Raw genomic sequence first — 26,377 nt, 5'->3', positions numbered from 1 at the left:
TGGGTCAGAACTTACTGTTTGAAAAGCACTGTGCTAGACAGTTTGCTGTGTGTCTTACATGTACTATTTCATTTAACAACCTCAGGGAGAGGGTATTAGTATCTCCATTTTCTGATGGGGAAACCAAGGTACAGAGAGATAACTTTCCTAGGGTCACACTGTGAATGAGTAGTGGAGCTGGGCTTGCACCCAAAAAGACTAAGTCCTGTTACAAGTTCATGGTGTGAACCCAGGTCAGGTATCTATCTCCTGTAACAATCAGTGGAGAAGGTATAATTTAATACCTAATGAGTTGCTGCATATTGAGAAGGTTGCCACAAAATGGATATAAAATTAATACCACTTTTTGACCTAAAGTTGCATTTAAAAACACATGTATCCACTATGATGGCTTGGATCAATACATAGACATATTATCCTTCCTAAGTTACTGTATTTTGTGGATTTTTTATTTTTATTTTCTTAGTCATCCGATGACTTGGAACTTCATGCAAGTCCAGATAATAAGGGATAATTTCTGATGGAAAGTCAGTTGTTTTGGGGGTATATTAGTCAGGAATCTCCAGAGAAACAAAACCAACATACTTACATATAAATTATATACATAAATATATATATATATATATATATATATATATATATATATACACACACACACACACATATATAATACCACAGTATGTATAATATAAAAGTATATATTATATAAAGATATATAATGTGTACATATATAATGTGTATGTATATAATTTATAATGATATATGTTGTATAATATGTGTTATATAACAGGATGTCTTCTCTGTCTCTGTCGATATATATCTCATACAGAGCGAGAGAGAGAGAGAGAGGGAGAAAGAGATATATTTATTTTAAGGAGGTGGTGATTCCTCTATGTGATTGTGGAGGCTTGACAGGTTTGAAATTTGCAGAGTAGGGGCGCCTGGGTGGCTCAGTCAGTTGAGCGTCTGACTTCAGCTGAGGTCATGATCTCATGGTTCATGGGTTCGAGCCCTGTGTCAGGCTCTGTGCTGACAGTGTGAAGCCTGATTGGGATTCTCTCTCTCCCTCTCCCTCTTCCTATACCCATTTGTGTTCTCTCTCTCAAAAATAAATAAACATTAAAATCTGCAGAGTAGGTTGGCAGGCTAGAGACTCAGGGAAGAGTGGCCATTCAAGTTCAAAGGCAGTCTGTTGTCAGAATTCCTTCTTGCTAGGGGAGGTCAGTCTTTGTTCTATGAAGGCCTTCAACTGATTGGATCAGGCCCACCCAAATTATGAAGAACAATTTGTTTTACTCAAAGTCTACTGATTTAAATGTTTATTTCATCTAAAAAAATACCTGACCCTTCACAGAAACTTCTAGAATAATTTTTAATCTTTATTTATTTTTGAGAGAGAAAGAGAGAGGGGGGAGGAGAGAGAGAGAGAGAGAGAGAGAGAGAGAGAGAACACAAGTGGGGGAGGGGCAGACAGCGAGGGAGACACAGAATCCAAAGCAGGTTCTAAGCTCCGAGCTGTCAGCACAAAGCCCAACACAGGGCTTGAACCCATGAACCACGAAATCATGACCTGAGCTGAAGACAGACACTTAACCAATTGAGCCACCAGGCACCCCTAGAATAACTTTTGATCAATATCTGGGCACTGTGGTCTAGACAAGTTGACACATAAAATTAAGCATAATAGGGAGTAAGATACTGTTTGAAGTTGTTCAGAAGAAAGGAAAAATGCAGTGGGAAGCGGGACTGTCATATTGTTACAAATAGGAGGGCATTTCAGAAAGAACTCCCTCTCCCATGATTGATTGCCAATTAAGCCCGTCCCTGGTTCCCATGCAGTTATGGGAGCACAGCATGGGTTGGCGGATAGGAGGGGGTAGCAGGTGCAGATTTTCTTGCTTTGACTTGAATGGATTTTTCTGACATTTCTTTTTTAGACCAGAGACCTGAGAGTTCATGGCCCTAAGTAAATAGAGCCATTTATCTCCAGCCAGCGGGTGCTTGTTCAGTGGATTTTTCTGTAGGGACTGTGTGTGCTGATGTAGCATTTGTATCTCAGCCTAAACTTGGAAGACTTTGCTCCCCTCTCGGATGCCTCAAGCTACCAAGTAACCTATGGGTCACTGGCCACAGGAACTACCTGGGGCTGTTTGGGTGGGAACTCAGACTGTATATGAGAACATGGTTATCGAGACAATATTAAATTTATTATCTTTTTCATTTTCTCTTATTTTTTATTAAGGTATAATTAAGGTATAAAATAGATTCTTTTAAAGTGTGTGACTTAGTAGTTTTTAGTATATTCACAAAATTGGGCAGCCATTACAACTATTTAATTCCAAAACATTTTCATCAGCCCAGAATATAGCTTTTTTTTTTTTTTTTTTGGAAAGTAATTTAAACATTTGAGAACACTGTCTGCCAGATCAGTCCCATCAGCAAACAAACATGCTGTTATTTGTCCCAACTTAAAGAAAAACCCCCACAACCCAAACACTCTGGTCACCTTACTTCTCCCTCCAGTTATGACCCTATTTCTCTTTAGTTTAGAGCAAAACTTTTTGAAAGAATTGTTTGAACTTGCTTGCTCTAATTTTTTGTCTCCCTGTCTCTCTCACTTGTTAAAAAAAAACTTGTGATAAAATATGTATAACATAAAACTTAGCATCATGACCATTTTTAAGTGGCCAGTTCAGTAAGGTGAAGTATGTTCACACTATTATCCAACAATCTCCAGAACTTTTTCATCTTACTAAATGGAAACTCTGTTGCCATCAGTTCTCCATTTCTCCCTCCCCCCAGCCCTGGGTAACTACCACTCCACTTTCTGTCTCTATGAATTTACTGACTCTAGATACCTCATGTAAATGGCATCAATACAAATAAGGCAGTGTTTGTCTTTTGTATGTGTGACTGGCTTATTTCACTCAGCATAATGTCTTCAAGGTTCATTTATGTTACAGCAGGTGTCATTAAGGCTGAATAATACTCCATGGTATGTATATACCACACTTTGTTTCTCCATGCATCCGTTGAAGGACAGTTGGGTTGTTCCCACCTTTTGGCTATTGGAATACTGCTGCTATTCCATTCTTCCGTGAACCCATGAAACCCAGCAGGCTTAGGTTCCCCTCATGAACATCTCCTGCTGACTGCCACGTTGCTCATCCCCATCGCTTATTCTCTGGCCCCACCCAGCCTGGTGACCAGCTGTGTTGGACACTGGTGGTCATGGTCTTTTTCTTGAAGCGCTTTCTTCACCTGGCTTCCAGGGCAGCTTACTCTCCTGGTCCTTTCCCACATGTCAGTTAACAGTGACTCCATCCTTCTGATGGTTCAGACCCAAAGCTTGGGGTGTCATCTTTGACCCTTATATCTTTTATCTCCGCACTTATCAGAAAATCCCACTGTGCATACTTTCAAAATATAGCCAGCATGTGGCCACTGTTCACCCATTGTCCAAGCCACTCTCCCCTCTCACCTGAGTGAATATGTCGATCTCTTTGCTGGTCTCCCAGCCTCTGACCTTACCTCCTTCCAGCTTGTTCTCAATTCACAGCCAGAGGGATCCTCCTAAAGCCGGGGGTGGAGGGGAGATTGCCACCCTTTTGCTTAAAACCCTCGAAGGGCTCCCATCTTCTCCCACAGCAGAAGCTAACATCCCCCAGTGGCCTACAGGACCCCCATGATCTGGCTGTGTGCATCTTCTTCCTTAGTTTGTTCTTCCCCTCATTGTCCTAGCCTGGTCACATCAGCCTCAGTGCTCTCCTCTAATTGAATACCCCAGAACCTTTGTGCTTCCTGTTCCCTGTTCCCTCTGCTGGGATTTTTCTTCTCCTGACTTTGGCATAATTTAGTCCCTTACTTCCTTCAGCCTTTACTCAGACACCACCTTCCCTGTCATGTCTAAACTATTACCACTCTCCCCAATTCCCCTCTCTCTCTTCCTCGATTTATTTTGTCTCCTTACTCCTGTCACTATCTGACGTAGAGGATATTTTGCTTATTCATCTTGGGTTTGTTTGTTTTGTTTTGTTTTGTTTTGTCTTCTTCCCACACTGGAATGTAGATTCCACAAGGACAAGGTTTTTTCTTCTGTTTTCCTCCCTGATGTATCCCTAGCACCCCGCTTCCCACCAGGTAGGACACTCAGTAAATATTTGTTGAAACAATAAATGATAGTTGGGAAAATAGAGATAAAAAGCCATTTATGATTCTACCATTATGATACAACTCTTGCCTGCATTTTTCTTACCTGTGAATTGTTCATATAGGTAGGTTATGTGTGCCTGTGTCTTCTGTCTTTTCCCACTAGGCATTCCTGTACAGACCTCTTTTTTTTTTTAAAGTTGCTAGGCAATCTTCATGATTATTACTTGTTAAATAGCTACATAATGTTTCACTGTGTGGATGTAGCAACTTGATTTATTTAACCTTGTTTTGTTCATTACTATTGGACAGCTTCCAATGTGTTGCTATTGTAGATTACACCACCATGAGTGTCTGTGTTGGACGTTTGCCATGCCTCCCTCCTTCTCCTCTGGAAGGAGTCCCCATTCTCCCGAGCCTGGGTGGGGGCCTGGGTGGGGGCCGTGGCCCAGGCTGGGCCCATAGTGGTCTCCACCCCCTGGCTGTGGTGATTGGCTTAGGGCCCCATATAGGTCCAGCCAAGCCAGGCCATGGGCTTCTCCCAGCTCACCCTAACTTTCTTAGAAGCGGCAGAGAAGACGCTCAGAGGTACCGGGTCCAGGGCAGTAAGGACAGGTTCCCAGGGTTGCAGTGGGGACAGTGTGAGGAAAAGGTGGGGCACATCATCTTTGGATCCAGTCCCTTGACTGAACTGTTCCAGTATCCTTTCAACAAATCCCCCTTTTCACCAATCTAGATGGAGTTGGATTTCTCACTGCAAGGAGTGAGTCTAGATAAATCCAACCAGGGGACCATCCCCCCATACCCTTTTTTGGTTGTTCCTAGGTCAGAGCAAGGAAGGATGATACAGACCTAAGTCAGGCATTGCTCAGGGCAGCAAATGCACGTGGGCAGAAACAGCTCCATTTCTTTGTCACACTGGAGAAACAATGTAACAGTATCATCTGCCTGGGTTCAGAGGCATAGCACCGCCCTCTGACAGGGGTAATCGCAGCTTCCTTGTCTGTAAAATGAGGATGAAAATAATCACACTCCACCTCAGGAAACTGTTTTGAAAGCACGGACTCAAACAGATACTTGCACACCCATAGTCATAGCAGCGTTATTCACAGAAGCTAAAAAGTGGAAACAACCCAAGTGTCTGCTGGTAGATGAATGGATACACAAAATGTGTGGTTATGTACAATGGAGTATTACTGGCCATAGAAAGGGAGGAAATTCTCACACCTGTTTCAACATGGATGACCCTTGAAAACATGATGGGTGAAATAAGTCAGACACAAAAGAACAGATACTGTATGATTCCACTTCTTCCTAGAATGGCAGGTTCATAGTGACAAAAAATAGACTAAAAGTTACGAGGAGTCAGGGGAGGGGAGAATGGGGAATTATTTATTATTTATTGGGTACAGAGCTTCTGTTTGGGATGATGGACAAGTTTTGGAGGCAGATGGTGGTGATGGTTGTGCAACACTGTGAATACACTTAATGCCACTGAATTATACACTTAAAAACGGTTAAAGTGGTAAATTTTATGTTATGTGTATTTTCCTATAATAACAAAAAAGTGTCAGAGGAGTCAGAGGAGTTAGAGGGTGTGAAATGGGTGTGAATGTCACAACGAGTCTCCTGGACTTTTTCCTCACAGGTTAAAGTTAAATCAAAATGGAGCAGACAGCAAAAAAGAGGTGCTGGTGGGAGGCGGGGGTGGCCGGTAAAACCACTCACAAGGGCCCGGAGTGTCCCTCTAAGATCTGCTGCTGCAGGCGGGGATCTGGTGTGGCAGGAACGAGTCAGCCTGCCAGTGTGCACAGACAGAGTGTTCTTAGTGATTGTGGGCAGGCCAGTCGGATCCTTGGGTCAGATGGGCTCAGCCCAGGACTGGAGCCCTTGTGAGTCACAGCTCAACCCCAGAGAACAAAGGGATGTGGCAGGGAGGGGCTGGGCTGTGACTCAGAGGCCACTGCTGCCCTGAGCTTCCTCCAGGTGCATGCCCTCTCCAACTCACTGACTCGGCTTCCCCCTATGAGGTGCACCCAGATGTACCCACTTGCCATGCAGGCCATTAGGAAGGCTCCCCAGCAGAAGCGAGAAGCTGCCCAGAGTTCTTTTGCAGCTCCTTTGGAAAACAAAAGCTACTATGCAGTAGCTACACCGGTGGCGCACTTGGTGTGGACCCGCCTGGCTCAGGGCTCTGCACACTTTATATCTTTCACGCCTCTGCTTCATCCCATCAGCTAGTCCTATTAGCCCCGCTTTACAGAAGAGGAAATTGGCTAATGGGGTGAAGCAACTGCCTGAGGCCCCCAGGCTGCAAAGGGCAGAGATTCAGGAGCCTGGATTTGTAACCATGCCAATGTATACACCCACACTTGTGCACACACACACACCTGCTCATGGAAGGTTGGACTCCAAAAGGTGAGCTATCTCTAGGTCATAGGTTTAGAGAGAAATTTCATAATTTTTCCTTATGCTTATGGAAAAAAGTTAGAAAATACAGATAACATATTTTACAATTAAAACATATTAAATATGGTTGCATTCTAGCATTTCAGGTCATTGTTATGAGTCCCTTTGGGACCTAGAAAAGTGAATGACAGTAAGCACTCACTGAGTACTGAGTGCCACTCACTGTACGAGATTAGGGGTATCAGAGTCATGACAGTTCTGTCCAGAGTTTGTAACACTGCATTGGCATTTCAAAAAGACCAGGGTCATTGGGAACAAGTTACCATAAACGTTACAATAGATAAAATAGGGAGTAACAGAGATTGCCCCAGGAGGGAGCAAACTATAGTACTCATTAACAAGGTGTTACTTTTCTGTGTGTAAAAGACATGCCTTGTTTTATGGAAATAATTTTTTTTCTTGGTTCTTTTTTTTTTTTAATTTTTTTTTGATGTTTATTTATTTTTGAGAGAGACAAAGACAGAGTGCGAGCAGGGCAGGGGCAGAGAGAGAGGGAGACACAGAATCCGAAGCAGGCTCCAGGCTCTGAGCTGTCAGCACAGAGCCCAACGCGGGGCTCGAACCCACGGACCGCGAGATCATGACCTGAGCCAAAGTCGGACGCCCAACCGACTGAGCCACCCAGGCGCCCCTTGGTTCTTTTTTTTTTTTAATGTTTATTTTATTTTATTTTTTGAGAGAGAGAGAGAGAGAGAGAGAGAGAAGGGGAAGGGGGGGGACAGGGGATCTAAAGCAGGTTCTGCACTGACAGTAGCTAGCCTGATGCAGGGCTCAAATTCACAAACCATGAGATCATGTCCTAATCTGAAGTCTGATGCTCAATCAGCTGAGCCACCTAGGAGCCCCTAATGGAAATAAATTTGTTTTTTTTTTTTTTAAGATTTTTATGTAAAAGAGATTATGGGAGATATGTATGTAGCCTTCCTTGTTTTATAGTCACTTCTTGAGGGATGTGGCAAGGGACAGCCATGAAAAGTTAAAGCCCTGTAAATACGGGAAAAGGAAATTCATTTTAGCCAATAGTTTCAATATGGTCTCCTGAAATGTTACCAGAGTTGCTAATTTGGTGGTGAAATTGACTCATTTAGATGTCCCCTCCTCAATCTTTGCCTAGGAGGCATTCATTCATCCATCCATATATGGTTGAGGTTACTTCACTGGGAGGAGTATAGAAGAAATAAGATTAGGAATGAGTTGACCATTGAAGTTGTATGATGGGCACACGTCTTTCTAATTCTGTATGTATTTGAACTTTGGCATTCAAAAAAGTTAAAATATATAGTGTTGAGCTTTTATGTTGGGCCAGGCTATATGCTGGGTGCTGGGGAGGCCTTGGTGGCCAAGACAGGCTCAAACTGCCCTTCTGGAGTCAACAGACAGACTCATTCAGGAAACAGATATTAATCAAATCGTCACATGATTGCAAGTAAAACTATAGCTGATACAAGGGCTGAGAAACCATGAGCAGAAATGCAAGTCTGCAATGTAAACACCATCCCACCCAGGATTGGAGGAGGAATTTAGAGTTCTCAGCTTGAGGTATCACCACGGGGGAAAGTGTGTGTGTGTGTGTGTGTGTGTCTGTGTGTCTGTGTGTCTGTGTGCATGTGTATACCAGCACATTCAAGGCTGAGAGCAGTCTTCATGGGTCTTTGCCTGCCTGAACCGTCGTGTGATAGAAGGATTTCAAAGTAGACCAGTTGACTGAATGCCCTTCACCCTCTTAGAGAGCTTGTGTGATACATATTCAAGACAATTCAGATGTAGCATAATCCTCCAATGGATTCCAGTTCTGCTTAGAAAAAAAGCCAAACCTTTTCTTACCTTCAGCTACGCACTCTGCCACTCCCTGTCATGCCTTCTAGCAAGATCCCAATCTCTGTTCTTTCTCCGCCCTTGAGTATGCCATTCCTTCCATCCAGAATGCTCTTACCCCTTCTCTTCTCAGGGCCAGCTCCTTTCCACATGTAGGTCTTGGCTCAAATGTTACAGGGGAGAATTCCTCTCAGTTCTTCTCTCTGTTCACTTTCTCTTCCCTTTGTTTTCGTAGTCCCTTCCCCAGGCTGTGAGCATGGTGATATCAGAGGCTATGTCTGGTCATGTAGATGCAGAGAGTGGGCACCCAGCAGACCTGACAGCCAGGTGCTGTCTGACGTTGTCTCTGCGCATATTCCTACTTAACCATTTTGCACTTTAAAAGGATTTTGACCTATACACAATTGTCAAGTGGACTTGTGGGAATTTGTGGAAGCTTCCCATGAGATGAGAGTGCTTTGTATATGTATATTGTTTGTGTCCAGAAATTCTCTCAAATGATAGGGACATGTACATCTGAACTCTGTTGGGCTGTGAGTTGTGGGCTGTAGATGCTTCTGTAGAATCCTGTAAAGGCTAGGGGTGTGTGGGAAGGTACATTTTCCTCTGGAGGTGACAGCGATTGGTCCTTCTTGTGTGTCTGGTTTGTGGTCATGCTTAAAGAACTTAAAGTACACGCCAGCCACCCCACCTCATACCATATATAAAAATAACTGGAAATGAGTCGAGGACCTAAATCTGGAAGGCAAATCAGTAGAGCTTCTAGAAGATAATAGAGAAGAATGAAAATTAGGCTAGACACAGATTTCTTAGACAAGATCATGAAAAGCACTATCATAAAGGAAAAAAATTATAAATTGTACTTCATTAAAATTAAAATTGAGAACTCTTTATCAAAAGACCCTATTAAGAGAGTAAAGAAGCAAACTGCAGTCTTGGAGAAGATTTTTTTTTAAATTTTTTAAAATGTTTATTTTTGAGACAGAGAGAGAGCATGAGCAGGGGAAGGGCAGAGAGAGAGAGAGAGAGAGAGAAAGAGAGAGAGACAAAATCTGAAGCAGGCTGTAGGCTCAGAGCTGTCAGCACAGAGCCTGACACGGGGCTCGAATTCATGGACCGTGAGATCATGACTTGAGCCGAAGTCGGACACTTAACCGACTGAGCCACCCAGGTGCTCCTGGGAAAAGATATTTGAAATACATATGTCCAACAAAAGATTCATATCTAGAATATATAAAGAACTTCTCCGAACCAACAAGAAACAGACAACCCAATATAAAAAAGACAAAAGACTTGAGCAAACATGTCACCAACGAGGATTCCAAATGACCAATAAACATATGGAAAGGTGCTTAGCCTCAGGAGTCATCAGAAAATTTTAACCACAATGAGATAATACTGTATATGCACCCAGAATGGCTAGATGAAAAAGACTGGACAGTAAGAGTGTTGTTAAAGATACGGAGCAGCTGGAACCCTCACATACTGCTGGTAGGGGTAGGGATTGGTACAACCACTTTGGAAAGTCATTTTGGCAGTGTCTACCAAAGCTAAACATATGCCTACCTGTGCTACAGCAGTTCTACTCCTACGTGTATACCCAAGAGAAGTGAGTGCATATGAACGCCCAAGGACTTGGACATGAATGATCATAGTAGCTTTATTTGTCATTACCAAAACATGGAAGTAACCCAAATGCCCATAAACAGCCATATGGGTGAGCAAATTGCATATCCAAGCAGAATACACTGCAATAATGTAAAAGAGCCTTTGGGAGGGGCATGGTGAAACCTTCTAGGGGGCTGGAAATGTTTTATATTTTGATTTGGTTGGTGAGTACATGGAAGTATAAATATGTAAAAACATTATTGAGTTGTACACTTAAGATTTGTGTAGTTTATGTGTGTCACAAACGATTTTATTGATGTATACATTGGAAAAAAAAATACCTGGTAGTCTTTTTCTAGAGTCCTTGGAGGAGGGCTGGAGGGAATGAAGCAGTGTCAGAGGCCAGGGCAGGCTGGAGGGGAGGCCTGAGTTCTCCCTGTGATAGAGCTCTTCCTCCCTGCCCCCAACCCTTTCTCCCCCAACCCCCACCCCGTGCTGGCAGCACCTGCTGCTCCTGTGTGTTCCTCCTGGTCCTCACCCATCCCCCCTCACACTCTGCAGTGTGAGCAATAACCACCATTGGCTGCTGGCATGGTCCTTACCTGGCAGATAAGATCAGCTCTTGAGAGGGAGGCTGGCCTTTCCTAATTGTGGTGCTGGTTTTTTTTTAATTTTTTTTTTTTAACGTTTATTTATTTTTGAGACAGAAAGAGAGCATGAACAGGGGAGGGGCAGAGAGAGAGGGAGACACAGAATCTGAAACAGGCTCCAGGCTCTGAGCTGTCAGCACAGAGCCCAATGCGGGACTTGAACTAGACAACCGCAAGATCATGACCTGAGCTGAAGTCAGACGCTTAACCGACTGAGACACCCAGGCGCTCCGATGCTGTTTAAAGGAGAAGTGCATCTATCTGGTGCTTTCCTCGGACTCCCTGTAATGTCCCAGCCTGGAAAGGGAGGGAACCTGCCTATTGGCTAGTGTTCCCTGAAGCCCAGGATTAAACGATGGTGGTGGCTGGTGTTAACCAGATAGGTTAGAGAGGATCCAGCGGAGGAAGTGGAACCTGCCTTTGTCTGCCCAGGCACATCACTCAGCACACACACCCTGGGCTGATCCTCAACAACAAATTAAAGCTTGTTCTGTAGATTGCCTGTGGCAGCCGGTTGGCCCTGCTGGGACAGATCTTTGAGCTGAATGGCCCTCAGTGCCCCAGGGCATGGTGTGTGAATGGCCCTCGGTGCCCCTGGGGCATGGTGTGTGAATGGCCCTCGGTGCCCCTGGGGCATGGTATCTGCTCCAGAGGGTCTCTGGCTCTGGGATTGGGTGCTCTTGCAGGTGTCCTTCTGACAGGAGAAGGCCATGCTTCATTTCCAGTTCCACGGGCTGGCTGGTTGGAACAGTATAAGCATCAAAAAACTGCATGCCTTTTGGGACACCTGGCTGGCTCCGTCAGTTAAGGTCCAACTCTTGATCTCAGCTTAAGTCTTCATCTCAGGGTTGTAAGTTCAAGCCTACTTAAACAAATGACAACAAAAAACCACCCCCCCCACCCCCCGCAAAACTGCATGCCTTTAAAAAAGTTTAGTGCAAACTCATTTGATGAGCAAACCTGACCTGAGTTAATAGGAGGCTATTTATAGTATGTGGCAGAATAGTCACATGTACACCTGCAGATGTACTTAGGGATTTGACTATGGATGTCGCACCTCACCCTGCTGGTTTCTTACAGAACATAGTGTATACACTTTGTATTACCTTTCTAATGTGCAAACATTATGAATTCTGAAGCACATCCAGCTCCCAAGGTGGGAAGAGGGACTGTGGACTTGCCTGCTATAGTTTATTCTCCAGTTCGCTGGTTAGGTCACTGTTTCTTTTTTGCCAATATAGAAGGATCCTACGGTGAGTATCCTTGATAGACTTGGAATTACTGGATCAGTAGGGCATGCAGATTTTAAATTTTGGTGGTTATTGGCAAAATGCCTTTCAAAGAGATGAGAGGAAGTAATTCTACCAATAGTGTGTACACGTGAATTTGGTCATATTACCCCCCTGCTTCCAAGAGCCTCTTCGGCTGCCCCCAGGCTTATGTCCTAGCTCCTTTCTGTGGTGTTCACAGCCTTCCTGTCCCAGTCTGGCCCTGGCCTATTCTGCCCAGTCTCTGACTCCATGGCTTCTCTGCCACCACCATACCTGGTCCTCAGACCAGCTGCAAAGTCCCGTGGCCGGTCAACAACCACCCTCTACCCCCACCACACACACCCCTACTGTGTCCCCAGGGGCTCAGCCATGGACAGAGCTACCCCTGCTCTGTGGCCTTGCCTTCTGGAGGAAGCTGGGGACCTATCTGGTGTTCCTGGGAGGTTGCTAAAGGCCTCTGAGCTGAAGGAGCTAGAGTGAGGGGAATGGAGAGGATACTCTGGAAGGCCCTGCAGCAAACGTGGGGGAAGGATTTGTAACTTCAGGCCTGTGAAGAGGCCTTGCAGAGGATTAAGCCAAGGAGTGACCTGGCTGACTGGGCTTGTATTTTAAATACCACAGGTCATCATGGACTCGGTTAGTGGTACTAGACGTTGAATTCAAGAGAAGGAGGTGGAGGACAGTGGGCCAGGCCTGATTGTACATAAGGAGTAACAAGAGAGAAGGGTCAAGGACACCTCTCAGGTCTCTGGATTCACAGTGTGGGTAGACAGACGTGTCCTTCCCTGAGGCTGGGACTTGGGAGGAGGAGGGAATGGTAGTGAAAAGAGCAAGTGCTCTGGCTATTGGGGTTCAAATCCCAGGCTTGCTGGCACCAGGACTTCGGACAGGCCATTTCACCTGCTCTGAGCCCTGTGCTGCCATCTGGACCATGAGGATTAAGACAGTCCTCTTGCAGGGCTGCGGTGAATATTGCCAGTGGTCAAGGCGTTGGCGTGTACTGGATGCTGGATAACATCTTCCCTCCCTTGTGTCTTGAGGCCACCCGCAGCCTAGCCCCTCGGTCAGAACTACCTGCCTAGCCATCAGTTTCCAGATTCCTCTCCCTTTCAGGCCTTGCTTTGGTTTTCCCACTGGATTGTGAGGCCCTCAGAATCCAAATCACAGGTGGTGGAGCCTGGATGTCTGCATTTTTGAGAATTTCCCCAGGTGAACCCAGCTACTTTATGAATAGCAGGAACTGTGTCTTCTCAGAGCTGGTCACATGGGCAACTGTGGGTAAATGGTCCTAGAATCACGAATGCATGAATGGCTGAAGCATCCATGATATGGCTGTGATCTCCCACAGATAAACCAGCAGGCGGGACTGATTCTGTTTCCAGAGCAGCCCTGGGCTGGGCTGGCTGCCTCAGAGTCACCTGAGAGGGGCCTTTAAAGTGCAGATTCCTGGGCCCAGCCTTGGTGATTGATTCAGAAGGGCTGAGCTTGGGCCAAGCATGTCTCTACACATGGATGATTCTGTGCTTTGCCGCATCAAGACACCTGTGGGTTCTGAGGGCTGTGGGTCCTCCTGGCTCTGACATCTTGTGACTCTCTCATGGAAACTCAAGGTCCTTGTCCTCAGCCACATGCCCTGGCACATCCTGCCTGCTGGATCAAGTTGGTGCCAGGTCACCAGGTGGGGTTTCTGGGGAGTGGCAGCAGCTCCTCCCCTCCTACCATTAGCAGGAATTAAAATGTCCTGCTGTTTTGAACTCAAGTGTCCCTCTGCTGTCACCAAAACTTACACAAGGGCAAGTGTCTTTATTACAGCTGATGTCCCAACAACTTGGGGACCGGTGCCTCCAAATTTGCTTTGGGTTGTGGTCTCATGCTCCCTGCCAGCCTCTTGGAAGGGGAGTGATGGGGAACAGCTGTTGTCACTCACAGGGCTCAAATGCCAGGCTTCGCCTCCGGAAGCATCTGCCCCTTTCCGTTGTCCACTCCTCCCTGGACACAGGGGAATGATTATCACCAAGTGGAAGGGGCCTCCTTCACTCCTGTCTCCCTGCTGTCTGCAAATCTCCGGTTGGGTTTTGTGGAAGGTGCAGTCTTGCTCTTGACCTGTGCAAGGCTGGCATGTAATAGAGGCCCCACTGTGGCGTCAGAGGGGCCTCCCCGGCTCATTCTCGGCAGTGAGTGAATGTTCAGCAGCCAGCAGAGCCAGGCCAGTGTTGGACATGCGACTTGGCTGACATGGCTCCAGATTACTCATTGCTTGCTGTCATTTCTTGTGCGTGTTGTGGGTGTGTGCAACTCTTGGAGAGGTAGGGATCTGGAATCCTAGAGGGGGATCTGGCAAAGCCTGGGGGTCAGGGAGGAAGGGGCTGGGTGGGCTGACTCTCTGGGCTAGCAGGAAGGGGGGAACGCTCCAAAGCTTATCTAGGGTGACTGTCACTCAAGTCACTATCTTCTTTATTACTGTGACTGAGGTGGCAGTTTACTGCTGCCTGAGATCTCTGTGCCTGTATAGTCTTGCCTTCTAGGTGGGTCTGGAATGGTTCTTCACCAGGTGTTTTTATATTGTGTGGAAGGGCTCTCCCCTGCTTCATTCTATCTTCCTGAAGCTTCAGGTTCTGTTCCCTGGGCTCTTAAACCTAGATGCCTGGGCCACTTCATCCCAGCCAGGTCTCCTCTCATACACCCAGCCTCCCAAGACCCGCAGCACTGACTGTGACGTGCACTCTGGAGCTTACTCACCGTGGGACCTCTGAAAAGTTAACTTTTCCTTGAGCCTCTGCTGTCTTGTCTTTTTGTTTTTTTGTGAAGTGGGAGGGCACACTAACCTTTGTGAAGCCCTGTGCCGGGCTCTTCACTTACACCGTTTCATTGAATTCCTACAGAAGCCTCAGGAGGTAGATACCATTATGACCCCTCTTTTACTTGGGGAAACTGAGGCACAGGAGTCCTTTCCAAGCTCTCATAGCTGCTAAGTGGCAGAAGTCAAATTACAGTCCCAATCGTCTTAACTTCAGAACCCAAGGCCTCAGTTGTTATCTGTGTTGTGAATGTGTTTATAATTTGCCACGTAAGATGTTCCAGTACTAAATGGAAGATCAGGGGCGCCTGGGTGGCTCAGTCGGTTGGGCGTCCGACTTTGCCTCAGGTCGTGATCTCGCAGTTTGTGAGTTCGAGCCCTCCGTCGGGTTCTGTGCTGACAGCTCAGAGCCTAGAGACTGCTTTGGATTCTGTCTCCCTCTCTCTCTGCTCCTCCCCTGCTCATGCTCTGTCTCTCTCTGTCTCAAAAATAAATAAAACATTAAAAAAATTTTTTTTAAATAAAAAAATAAATGGAAGATCATGTTATCGTGGAATTATGGTACCATGGAATCATATCTCTCTTGTGCTTAACTTATGTGAACTAAACTAGAAGCTCTTAGAAAAAAGCAACAACTGTTTAATCCTGCTGTTGCACTGAGGTGAGTGTATGTTCTGGAGGGTCCCCCAAGCTGGCCCCACTTCCTGTGGGGTGGAAGGCTAGTGTGGGACAGCCCCATGTACGAGTCTGTCCTGACCACAGACTCTATCTGGAGTGCATTTGAACACACAGCTGCCACCTCTAGCTCTCAGCTGGCTGGAGCCCCTCTCCATATGCACCTTCCTGAGGGGCTTTCCAGGGACATTTTAGACTCTGCCAGATTTTTCCCCCAACTTCAGAATTTCCCCTGTAGGGTCAGAAGGCTGTAATAGCTCCTTTCCTTTGCGGGGTCTTTCTCAGCTGACACTTGGGGTCAGAGCACAGAGATGGAGCTAAGATTTAGGCAGAGAGTTTGATTTTATAGGGGAGTCAGGCTGCGTATTTACTCAGGTGCCAGAGCCTATGGGGTATTGGAAGTGTGGAGACCTGGACCAGGAGTCAGACAGACCCAGCTGTTCAGTCCCTGCTGTCATGTTCCAGCTGCTGGAGCTTGACCCAAGCTGCTTAAGCTGGAGTTCGTTTCCTGCTTTGCAAAGTATGGGTACCAGTGTGCATCTCATGGGTATCTCTTGTGACTTAATGTGGATATAGAGTAGGTCCTTGATAGGTCTTTGTCATTTCCTCCCCTATATTAAAGCCCCATAGATTCCCATGAATCTTTTTAAAAAAAAAATTTTTTTTAACGTTTATTTATTTTTGAGACAGAGAGAGACAGAGCATGAGCAGGGGAGGGTCAGAGAGAAGGAGACACAGAATCCGAAACAGGCCCCAGGCTCTGAGCCGTCAGCACAGAGCCCAACGCGGGGCTCGAACTCACGGACTGTGAGATCATGACCTGAGCCGAAGTCGGATGCTTAACTGACTGAGCCACCCAGGCGCCCCTCCCATGAATCTTAAATTGTCTCCAAGTGGATAGCTACATGCAATTTTATGAAACATTATCACCTTGGAGCACCTTGGTGGCTCAGTCAGTTGAATGTCTGACTCTTGATCTCAGCTCAGGTCATGATCCCATGGTTGTGGGATTGAGCCCACACTGGGCTCCACGCTGAGCTTGGAACCTGCCTGAGATTCTCTCTCTCCCCCTCTGCCCCTCTCCCCTGCCTTCACCCTCTCTCCTTCTAAAATAAATAATAAAAAGAGAGCTCACCTTTTTTGCAGGTGTTTTTTAAAAAAAAAAGCTTTATTTATTTTTGAAAGAGCATGAGTTGGGAGGGGCAGAGAGAGAAGAAGGCAGAGGATCTGAAGTGGGCTCCACGCTGATAGCAGAGAGCCCGATGTGGGGCTCAAACTCATGAACCACGAGATTATGACCTGAGCCAAAGTTGGATGCTTAACTGACTGAGTCATCCAGGTACCACTTTGCAGGTGTTTTAAAGCACTCTTTGGCCATGTGGTGTGCTGTACTTAAGCATTTGTCCTTGCAGGTAGTGAGTGATGACAAGGCAAACCAGACTACCATCCTCAAGCTGAGTGAGTGAGTGTGATGTATGTCAGTTCTATGAAGTTCATTTTCACAAATGCCCTGGTTGGCGAAGGAACAGGTCAGAAAATCGCTCACTGCTCAAGGAATCCAGTTTTATCCCCAACTGGGAAAATTGCCACGAGGCCTTCTCTGGGGCCATTTTATATGACTGTCATCTCCTTTTTTGGAGCTCTGTCTGAGGGAGGAGGGACAGTGTGCCTATGTGCTGGTTCTTCCTTCCACTCACTAGCTCTGTGAGCCTGCAAGTCACTTAAGCCCCTCTGTGCATCCGTTTCCTCATCTGTGAGAAGGGGATGAGAGCCCCTGCCTTACAACATTGCTGAGAGAGTGAAGTGGAATCAGAGCATTTGAAGCCCTCCACGGGATACCTGGCATGTAGGGAGACCACTGTTGCCTGTGGTGATGAGGAGGAGGACAGTGAGGACCACAGTGACCCCTGGGTAGCCCGTGTGCCCTCCATCAGATGGGCTCTGCTTGGGCAGTGTCTATCTTACAGCAGACAGCACAGACGGGAGACCCCAACTGCTCTGACTACCATGTCTTATCCCTTCTACGTTTGGGTCCTCTGTGAATGGGTAAGTATGCTCTCTGTCCATCAATAAAAATGTACCAAGTGTCCACTAAAGACATTACTGGAGGGACCTAGAGAGAGGCTGGCAGGTAACAGGTGTTTTGTATGAAGTTTTTAAAACTTTCTTTTGTTGCATTGGAACTGTTTACGGTATGAGAACTTACCCCACATAAGAATCATATAGAAGAGGAGATGTCTTGGTTGAAATCAGAACACCTTTTGTCTAAGGACAGGCAGCCTGGACAGGACTTGACCACTGGTAGTATCCCCACTGAACCCTTGTTCTAGACCCTGGGATGTGATCTCACACTGGGGAGACTGGAGATTTGTGATGAAGCCCAGAGGACTGACCTCACCTTCTGTCCGTCCCTCCCCAAGCAAGCTTGTCATGCCCACACTGGCAGCCTTGACCTAGACAGGAACTATCATCTGCCTCTGTGGCACCCGCAGCTCTGCCTCTCCATGTAATTAAGCCATGTGGAGAGTCAGTTGCCTAACCCAAAGGCTGCCTGGCAAGACAGCAAGAATGGAGTCCAAAATACTTGTTGGAGCAAGTATGAAAATGGTATTAGCCTGTTATATCCATTTCATCACTGGGGCACCTTGACTATCTAGGGATATGGCACCTGAATTCTTGGGTCCCCAGGATATATCTTCCTTCAACAGGGTGACTTAAGGGCTTGGGTGGGTACTATGGGGTTTTTCCTCTTGGAACCTCATTTTTCTGTGATTCTGGGGTGGCCAACACCCCAAGATAATTTCTTCAGCTGTGTGGTGATGGCATCCATGATGTCCAGATTCTGTGTCGGGTTCTCATCATCTTTTACTAGTATGGAGAAGTGCAGTTAGCTGAATTTGTTAATTTGTTCAACAACTATTGTACTTGCTACTGTGCTCATGGTTGGGGTGTCACAAAACCCGGTGCAGTTGGGGAGACATGTGCACACATGTGGGTGGGCTTTGGATGCGGGAGGAGTGAGGAGGGAACACTGGTGAGGCACTAGGAGGCTCTAGGAAAACCCGAGGGCACATGAGTGGTTGAGTTTACAAAGTGTCTTTCAGAAATTGGTTGTGGGGACCTCATTTCCAAATTCTTGCCCCAACAACCCCCTGATGATGTCCACAGAGTCTGCTTCCAGGAAGGATGCAATAGGAATACAAACAAAGGTAGATAACGCCAACCACTCATGAGTACCTCTTCTTGGCTGAACCCTCAGCATAGATTATGTCATTGAACCTGTCAGTGCATAACGCTCCGAGATGAGATGCCTGAGATGCCGTGGTGTTCTAGCCTTTCTCCTACTTCCTTCTACCCTCTTCTTACTCTTGTGGCCTCTGTTTCCTCCTTGCCATTATGTACTCTGTACCCTTTATCCAGAGCAACCCTGGATTGTTGACATGGCAAACTTTTATTCCTCCTTCAAAACTCAGCCCCAGCAGTGCGTCCTCTGAGAAGCCTTCCAGGATTCCCTCAGGCTGATGTAGGTGCTGATCCCCTTGTAACCATATGTCTCTCCATTACTGCATGGTCACGTTGTACTGCAATCATCAGTGTTTTGTTTTATTTTATTTTATTTTATTTTATTTTATTTTATTTTATTTTATTTTATTTTATTATTTTTTATTAAAACATTTTTTTAATGTTTATTTTTGAGACAGAGAGAGACAGAGTGTGAGTGGTGGAGGGGGAGAGAGAGGGAGACACAGAGTCCGAAGCAGGCTCCAGGCTCTGAGCTATCAGCACACAGCCCACCATGGGGCTCGAACTCACAAGCTGTGAGATCATGACCTGAGCTGAAGTCGGATGCTTACCCAACTGAGTCACCGAGGAGCCCCTCAGTTTTTTTTTTTCAAGAAACTTTGGGACAGTTTTAATAAGCCCCCAAATACATAAACACTTTGTTGTTGTTGTTGTTCCTGTAAAAATGCTAGTGGTACAGGTGTAACTAAAGCCTGCCTTGACCTCCAGCCAGTCTCCTGTTCCTCCTCAGAGGCAGCCATTTAAAAATAATGTCTTCTCAGTCGTCAGCACGCTCCTGGGCACAGGCCCTTTCTCTTGTACCCACATGGACGCTGGAACTGATCTGTGCGAAGCTAAGGGGGAGTGGCTGGCACCGGTGCACTGCTGTGTCCACGCCGGACAGAGCACTGCTTGGTACCTGACCGTGGGGCGGGCCTCAAGGGGAGGGAGCACTTGGGCTGGAGCCACACCTCACATCATATTCCAGGGACAGCAGGGCTGCTGGTGTCATTATCTCTGGTTCAGGTTAGTGGCTTCAGCAGCCCTCTGGGGTGGTGGCCTTGTTACCAGCCAAGGCCTCTGGGTCACAATTCTTGGCTGTCGAGGAAATGAGGTCATCTGGGGCAGGTGGCTTGGGATCTTGTGGTCACAGACCGAGTTGTCCAGTCAGCCTTCAGCTCTGACGTTGGCTTTGACCCTGAGATTGGCAAGCAAAAAAATAAATGTATCCAGCTCTCTCCCTATTCTGATAAAAGCCTGGAGGACAAACTCTGGCTATTGTTTACTGATAAATGTTTATAAAGCCCCCTGAATGCCAGGCATGATATAGAGCAAGGAATATGCAGAACTTTTGCAGATCTCTCCAGAGGCTGTGCCTTCTTTTGAGATCTGAGGCTGAAAAGATCTTATTTGGTGAAGAGTCTTGATTTGTTATTTGTGTCCTGAGGAGGGTTTTTTTCCCCCTTAATGTGTATGTGTGTGTGTGGGGGGGGGGTCAAATATGTCATAGTGGTGTTTATTAAACACCAATAATATGCCTAACCCTGGCTTTGGGTTGGGCATTAGGGAAGCAGAGTAGGGTCTGGTCAAAAGCATGGGCTCTGGAATCAGATTGCATGGATTCAAATCCCATCCTTCCTGTGATGAGCTTTGGGACCTTTAGCAAGTTAACTAGTCTTTCCGTGCCTCAGTTTCCTCTTATTCAAAAGAGGGATACTGATAGCACCCACTTCCCTGGGTGGGAGAAGAGGAAATGATGCATTAGGAGCACTGAACGTGATGTGAAGTAGGTGCTCAATAAAGGCTGTTAATATTGGTAGTAGTTCTTAGTTAGCATAAGAAGTTCACATACAACAAAAATTGAATGGACAAGACCTGATTTCTCTTAAGTTTGCAGTCTTTTGGGGGGAGATCAGATTAAGACACTTGGTCCTATTAACAGTTAGTTTATGGCAATAGCAATTAAGTCCAAATGGTGTGGTTTGTATTACAAGTCCTACAGAAGCTGGGGGGAGCTCCTAGGAGGCGATGGGGCTCCCCGTGGTCATGTCACATGGGTAAAGGAGTGAGGAGAGACAGAGGAAGGAGCATGTGGCAGGTGGCAGGGAAACATTCCAGCCAGTCTGGTGGGCAGCAATTGTCAGGGTAGGGAGTGTTTAGGGGGCCAGCTGGGATCTGCTTCATCCAGAGATAAAATTTGACATGTCCCTGTGGAGTGGAAATGGGGTGAGAGAGGCAGAGAAGCTAGTTTCTTTTCCTCCTCCTCTTTCTTAGTTATAAATGCCTTTATTGTATTTTCATAACTATTGACCTGAAATTGTAGGATGCAAATTGTAGGGTGCATCGCTATGTTAATTGATAGAAAACCAAACTTGCAGCAACCTTATTTGTTGAGAGGTTTACTGAGAACTTGGGTGGGGTGGGGGGAAACTTTAAATAGGCACAATTAGTTGTTATAAAATTCTCAAAACTTGTTATTAAAGCATAACATGCCAGCAAAAAAGGGCATATATCATAGATCATAACTGTAGCTTGATGGATTTTCACAAACTGAACACACCTGTGTAAGCAGCACCTAGATTAAGAAACAGCCTTTGCCAGCACCCCAAAAGCCTCCTCATACTCTTCCAGCCACTGCTCCCCCACTACAACCTCCATCCTGACTTCTGACAGCATGGGATAGATTTACCTGGTTCTGGGATTTCTGCAGACAGACTCATATGGCAGACACTCTTGTGTTTGGTGTCTTTGGCTCAGAATCTTCTCGTGAAGAGCCATCCTTGTTGCTGCAAATAGTTGTAGCTCATCTATTCTCATTGCTGCGAATTACCACCATTTATTTCTAAAAATTTTTTTTTTAACGTTTATTTATTTTTGGGACAGAGAGAGACAGAGCATGAACGGGGGAGGGGCAGAGAGAGAGAGAGACACAGAATCGGAAGCAGGCTCCAGGCTCTGAGCCATCAGCCCAGAGCCCGACGCGGGGCTCGAACTCGCGGACCACGAGATGGTGACCTGAGCTGAAGTCAGATGCTTAACCGACTGAGCCACCCAGGCACCCCCCCACCATTTATTTCATTCATTCTACTGATGAGGAGCATGGACATCGCTTCTGGTTTGGGGCTTGAGGTAGGCCCCTTGAAAGATGTCCATGACCTAATCCCTGGTCATAGGTACTGTTCACTGGTAATACCTGAGACTGAGTTACCCTACATGGCAAAAGGGACTTAGCAAATGTAAGTCAAGGGTCATGACATAGGGATGACCCTGAATTATTTGGGTGGGACCATTGTAACAAGGATCCTTACAAGAGGGAAGCAGGAAAGTCCACTTCACAGAATGAGACATGAAAGTGGAAGCAGAGGTGAGAGAAGAGATTTGAAGATACTACATTGCTGTCTCTGAAATGGAGGAAGGGGCCATGAGCTGAGGAATGCGGGTGGTTTCCAGAAGCTGGAAAAGGCAAGGAATGGATTGTCCTCTAGAGCTTCCAGAAGGAGTACAGCCCTGCTGACTCACTTTAGACCCATTTTTCTTACCTCCAGAACTATAAGATGATAAATCTGTGTTGCTCTATGCCACTAAGTTTGTGGTAATTTGTTACAACAGCAATAGGAAACTAATAGAGGGTTGTTATACATAATGCTACTGAGAACTTTCTAGAAAACCTCTTGGTGCACGTATGTACCTAGGAGGAAATGCAAGGATTGCCGCAGTCCTCAAAAGTGGTTGGACCCATTTGTGCTCCTACCAACAGCAAGAGTGAGAGCTCTGGTTGCATTCAATCCTCACCAACACTTAGTGCCTCCTGAGGACAGAGGTTTTTCAGTGAAAAATTAGCAGGGCTCGGTGTCCCAGGGATACAGTTGGGCTTGCAGGAGGTTGGTGCTGGTCAGTGCTGCTCCAGACAGCTGAGGAGAGGGATGAGGAAGTGGCAAGTGCCTGAGTTTCTAGCTGGGAAGAAGTAGAATTCATCTCCCATGGAAGTGACTTGGATGGGAAATACTGAATAACTTTAGGCGAATATAGAACTTTCCAGGCTGGCTCAGTCAGAAGAGCATGCGACTCTTGATCTCGGGGTCATGAGTTTGAGCCCCATGTTGGGTGTAGAGATTACTTAAAACTAATATCTTTTTTAAAAAATACAGAGCTTTCTAGCTTAAGAGTTAGGACACCACTTACCTTTGTAACTTTTTGATTAACCAAGCTGAGTGGGGAGTGTCATGTACAGGCAGAAAGCCTGTGCTGTTCAGCCAACTGCTCAGATTTGAAAACTGCCTTCATTGTAAGCCCTGTGACTTTAGGCCACAACCTCTCAGAGCTCCAGTTCTGCCATCTATAAAATGGGTATGGTCCTACCTACCCTGTGGGGCCACAGATGGATGAGAAGACTCTATGTTTGAGCCCTGAGTTTACTGCCTACACACAGGTGCTGAATCACAGGTAGCTGTGGTTATTAGGGATGGTGGTATTAAGCGTATAAATTTCTTTTATAGAAGTTGGCAACCCTGGGTTCAGAGTGTTCACGGGACTAAGTGGCTGTCTTGGGGGGATGGGGGTCTGAGACTATCACACACTTGGTTGGCATCCAGGATGGGGGGTGTCAGGCACATGGTCCACCCTTCTAGGGCTTTATAGAGACACTGTCTCCCACAGTACCCGCCCCCCCCCCCCCACCTTTTTGAAACTGCTTTTGAAGCTATTCATTCATCATTTGCTCGTTCATTCATTCAGCCATTAATGAGTTTTATCATGCACATTACAATACACTGATTAGGGGCACAGGCTCCCAGGTCAAATGCTTGGTTCAAGTCTCAATTTTATTTGCTGTTTGTATGGCATTTGGCCAAATCTTAATTTCTTTGTGCCCAGTCTCTGATTTGTTAAGTGAGGCAGTATCTGCCTCCTAGGGCTGATATGAGAAATTGATGAAATAATTCAAGACAGTGCCTGGCCTTGGGCACCCCTCAGTGCTAGGGTACAGTCAGGTGCTCCCAATCTCTGCCCTTAGCCACAGGCAGAAGGGTGATGGTTTATCAGTGGTTGTCTACAGAATGCTTTCTCCAATACCAGGAGGGAAAACCTGAAACTCTGACCCAGAGCTAGCTCGTGGTCCCTTTGAAGGCAGGCTCTGACCTCTCACAGCTGCTTGGGAAACGTGGCTTTGAGGAGAGTTGGCATAATTTGAGGATGTAGGTGTTAACCCCCCCCCCCCTTGCAGCACTTACTGGGCTGTGGAATGGCTTGTACACTGAGTAGACGTGGCTTCCAGGCTGAACTGAGGTGGACCGAGGTGTTCACAGCGGCAGAGGCGACCATGGTGTGGCATTCTTACTTTCTTCCCTCTCCCTTCATGGTGGGGATCGTGGGGATGTGGTGGCCCCTCTGAGTCTCTGAGCCTATGTCTCACTACCCTTCCATCTCTCCTCATTCCAGGATCCACATCTTCCCTCTTGCCTTATTCTGGGCCCCTCTGTAATGCACATGCCTTAGCTGATGAAGTTAGCTCTGATGGAAGCCAGAGCAGTGGTCCCAGACAGGGATCCAGATGCTAAAAATATCTCATGGTGTGCTCTTTGTAAGTTACATAAAAGAGCAGCATTGGAGACTGTGGCTTTCCCCCCACACTGACTCTTTCCAATGCCTTGGGGTGCCAGAGTCCAAGGTATCTGGTCCTGCTCACCTGGATCTGAGAGTTTTTATCCTAATAGGGCTTTTTTTTTTTCTTCAAGATTTTATTTTTAAGTAATCTCTACACCCAGTGTGAGGCTCACACTTGTAACCCTGAGATCAAGAGTTACATGTTCCACCGACTGAGCCAGCTAGGCTCCCCACTAATGGTGCTTTGATCTGGGAAAAGGCCAGACTCGGTGTGGCAGATGGAGGAGGCTGGGTGGGAGATTTGGCCAAGCAGATTTGTTGCTCAAGGGTCAAAACAGCTGATGCATCAGCATGGAAGATCACAGAAGATCACAGATGTCCAAATTACCTTGAACCCTAGGAGGCACAAGGTTGGAGACCAGTACACCATCTTTCAATGTGGTGTGCACAGCGAGTCCTTCTGGTGTTGGAACTAATGACCATTTCTTTCTTTGACTGACACCAAATGAAGCAGTAGGTTTGTGTTCAGGTCCATGCTGAAGAATGAGAATATGCCTTAATGCAAAACCCACTCCCCCTGCGTGGCGAGGAATGCAGTACCTGAGGCTGGAGATGGAACCTCAGTGTCCTCTCTCAGACTCACCTGGGGCCATGCTCAGGGTGTGGAAGAGTGAGTGGGTGGAATCCTCCACCCAACAGAATGTTCTCTCTCTGTCTCATCCCTGTGTCTCTCTTAGTTTCTGTTGCTTCCAAGGACATAGACTTGAATCCTTAAATGTGGTTATCATGTTCATTGGGATATTTTACCACTCCAAGTCGTCATTTTGTGAAGCAAAGCTCACAACTCACACTTGTGGATCCCAGTGTTCCTAATTCTGGCCACAGGCTCTGCTCTTGACAGACTTCACACTAGAAGGTATTACATGCTCATTAACATCTCTTCATCCATCTAATACTGATTAAGTACTACTTAAATTGCATGTGGTTTTACCAAAATTGTGACCAAAATAGTCTGGCAGCACCTGTCTCCATAGACATAACATGTTGTAAGCTCCAAATAACCAAACCCACCCTCAGAAGGGCCCCAAAGGGAATATTTACTCAGTGCCAACTGGGATGAGCATTAACTAGCCATAAAAATAGAATCAAATAAAACAATGATGTAAAAAAAAAAAAAAAAAAGAAATTTCTCACTAATGTAGTAGTTAGAAGGTGAGAGGCTGACTGTGCTCCATGCAGTCAATCATAGGCCTAGGTGCCTTCTGTCTTGTCACTCCATTATTTCCAAATGCATGGTCATCATGTGCACAATCAGAGCTGAGTTAGCCAGTGGGAGCCAGTGGGAAGGGTGGATAAGGCATGCTCATGTCTTAAGACCTATATGGGGAAATGGCACCTTTCCTCTTTGATTCCATTGGGAACTCAATGGAATTGGGAACTCAGTGCCACACCTACCTGCAAGGATGCTGGGAAATGTAGTCCCTGATAAAACTCAAATAACTATGGAAGAAAGGGAGAATGGATTTTAATGGATACTGGGCAGCCTTTGACATATCCCCCTTGTATGTATTTAATGCAACTCTGTGCATTTATAACAGAAATATGTCCAGGTTCTAAACATTGGGTTGTTTTGTTTTTTTCAGAAAGAAGACCTGGCCTGGCCATGCTGTGTCTATGGACAGTTCCACAGTAATGAATCAGTGCGTCTTCAGAGGGATGGAAGAAAACAAAGAAAGGTAAAAATATCTTTAAAAATTAAGATTTAAAAAATTCTCACAGGCACCAATTAAATGCAATGTAGGCTTTCATCTAAGTCTATATAAGTCAGTGGAGGCCATCAAGAATTGGAGATAGCAGAATTTCATGTGTCCCCTTTTCATATCTCCAATTTCTGACACCGGAGGAGGATACCTTTGTTAAGTATGAGGGAATTTTTCTAAGAATTAGAAGGAAGAGTTGGTATAAATAGAACTAATGAGGTATAGAATTAAATACTGGATTCTGAGAACTATGGACACTTGCTCAGATGAGCTGTGTCTGTATGTGTGGGTGGCCAGTCC

At 46.1% G+C, this 26,377-nt stretch overlaps 1 protein-coding gene across 5 annotated transcripts in view; it reads left to right on the top strand.

The window, feature by feature from the left end:
- Nucleotides 1-26,377, top strand: part of ARHGEF3 (Rho guanine nucleotide exchange factor 3) — a 304,554-nt gene that overhangs the window by 11,136 nt on the left and 267,041 nt on the right. For 4 of the 5 annotated variants that reach the window (XR_006214854.1, XM_042979195.1, XM_042979196.1 and 1 more), the window contains exon 2: nt 25,961-26,053. Coding sequence is in view for 4 of the 5 variants with exons in the window: in XM_042979196.1 (XP_042835130.1) it covers nt 25,961-26,053 (93 nt within the window). In the remaining variant the exon portion in view is untranslated. Of the gene's footprint in view, nt 1-25,677; nt 25,880-25,960; nt 26,054-26,377 lie in introns of those variants that run through there. The other variant, XM_042979194.1, reaches the window with a different exon arrangement.

Source organism: Panthera tigris, chromosome A2, assembly GCF_018350195.1.
Source record: "Panthera tigris isolate Pti1 chromosome A2, P.tigris_Pti1_mat1.1, whole genome shotgun sequence".
NCBI lineage: Eukaryota > Metazoa > Chordata > Mammalia > Carnivora > Felidae > Panthera > Panthera tigris.
Note: the sequence above shows the minus strand (reverse complement) of the source record. Positions and strands in the feature narration are given on the sequence as shown.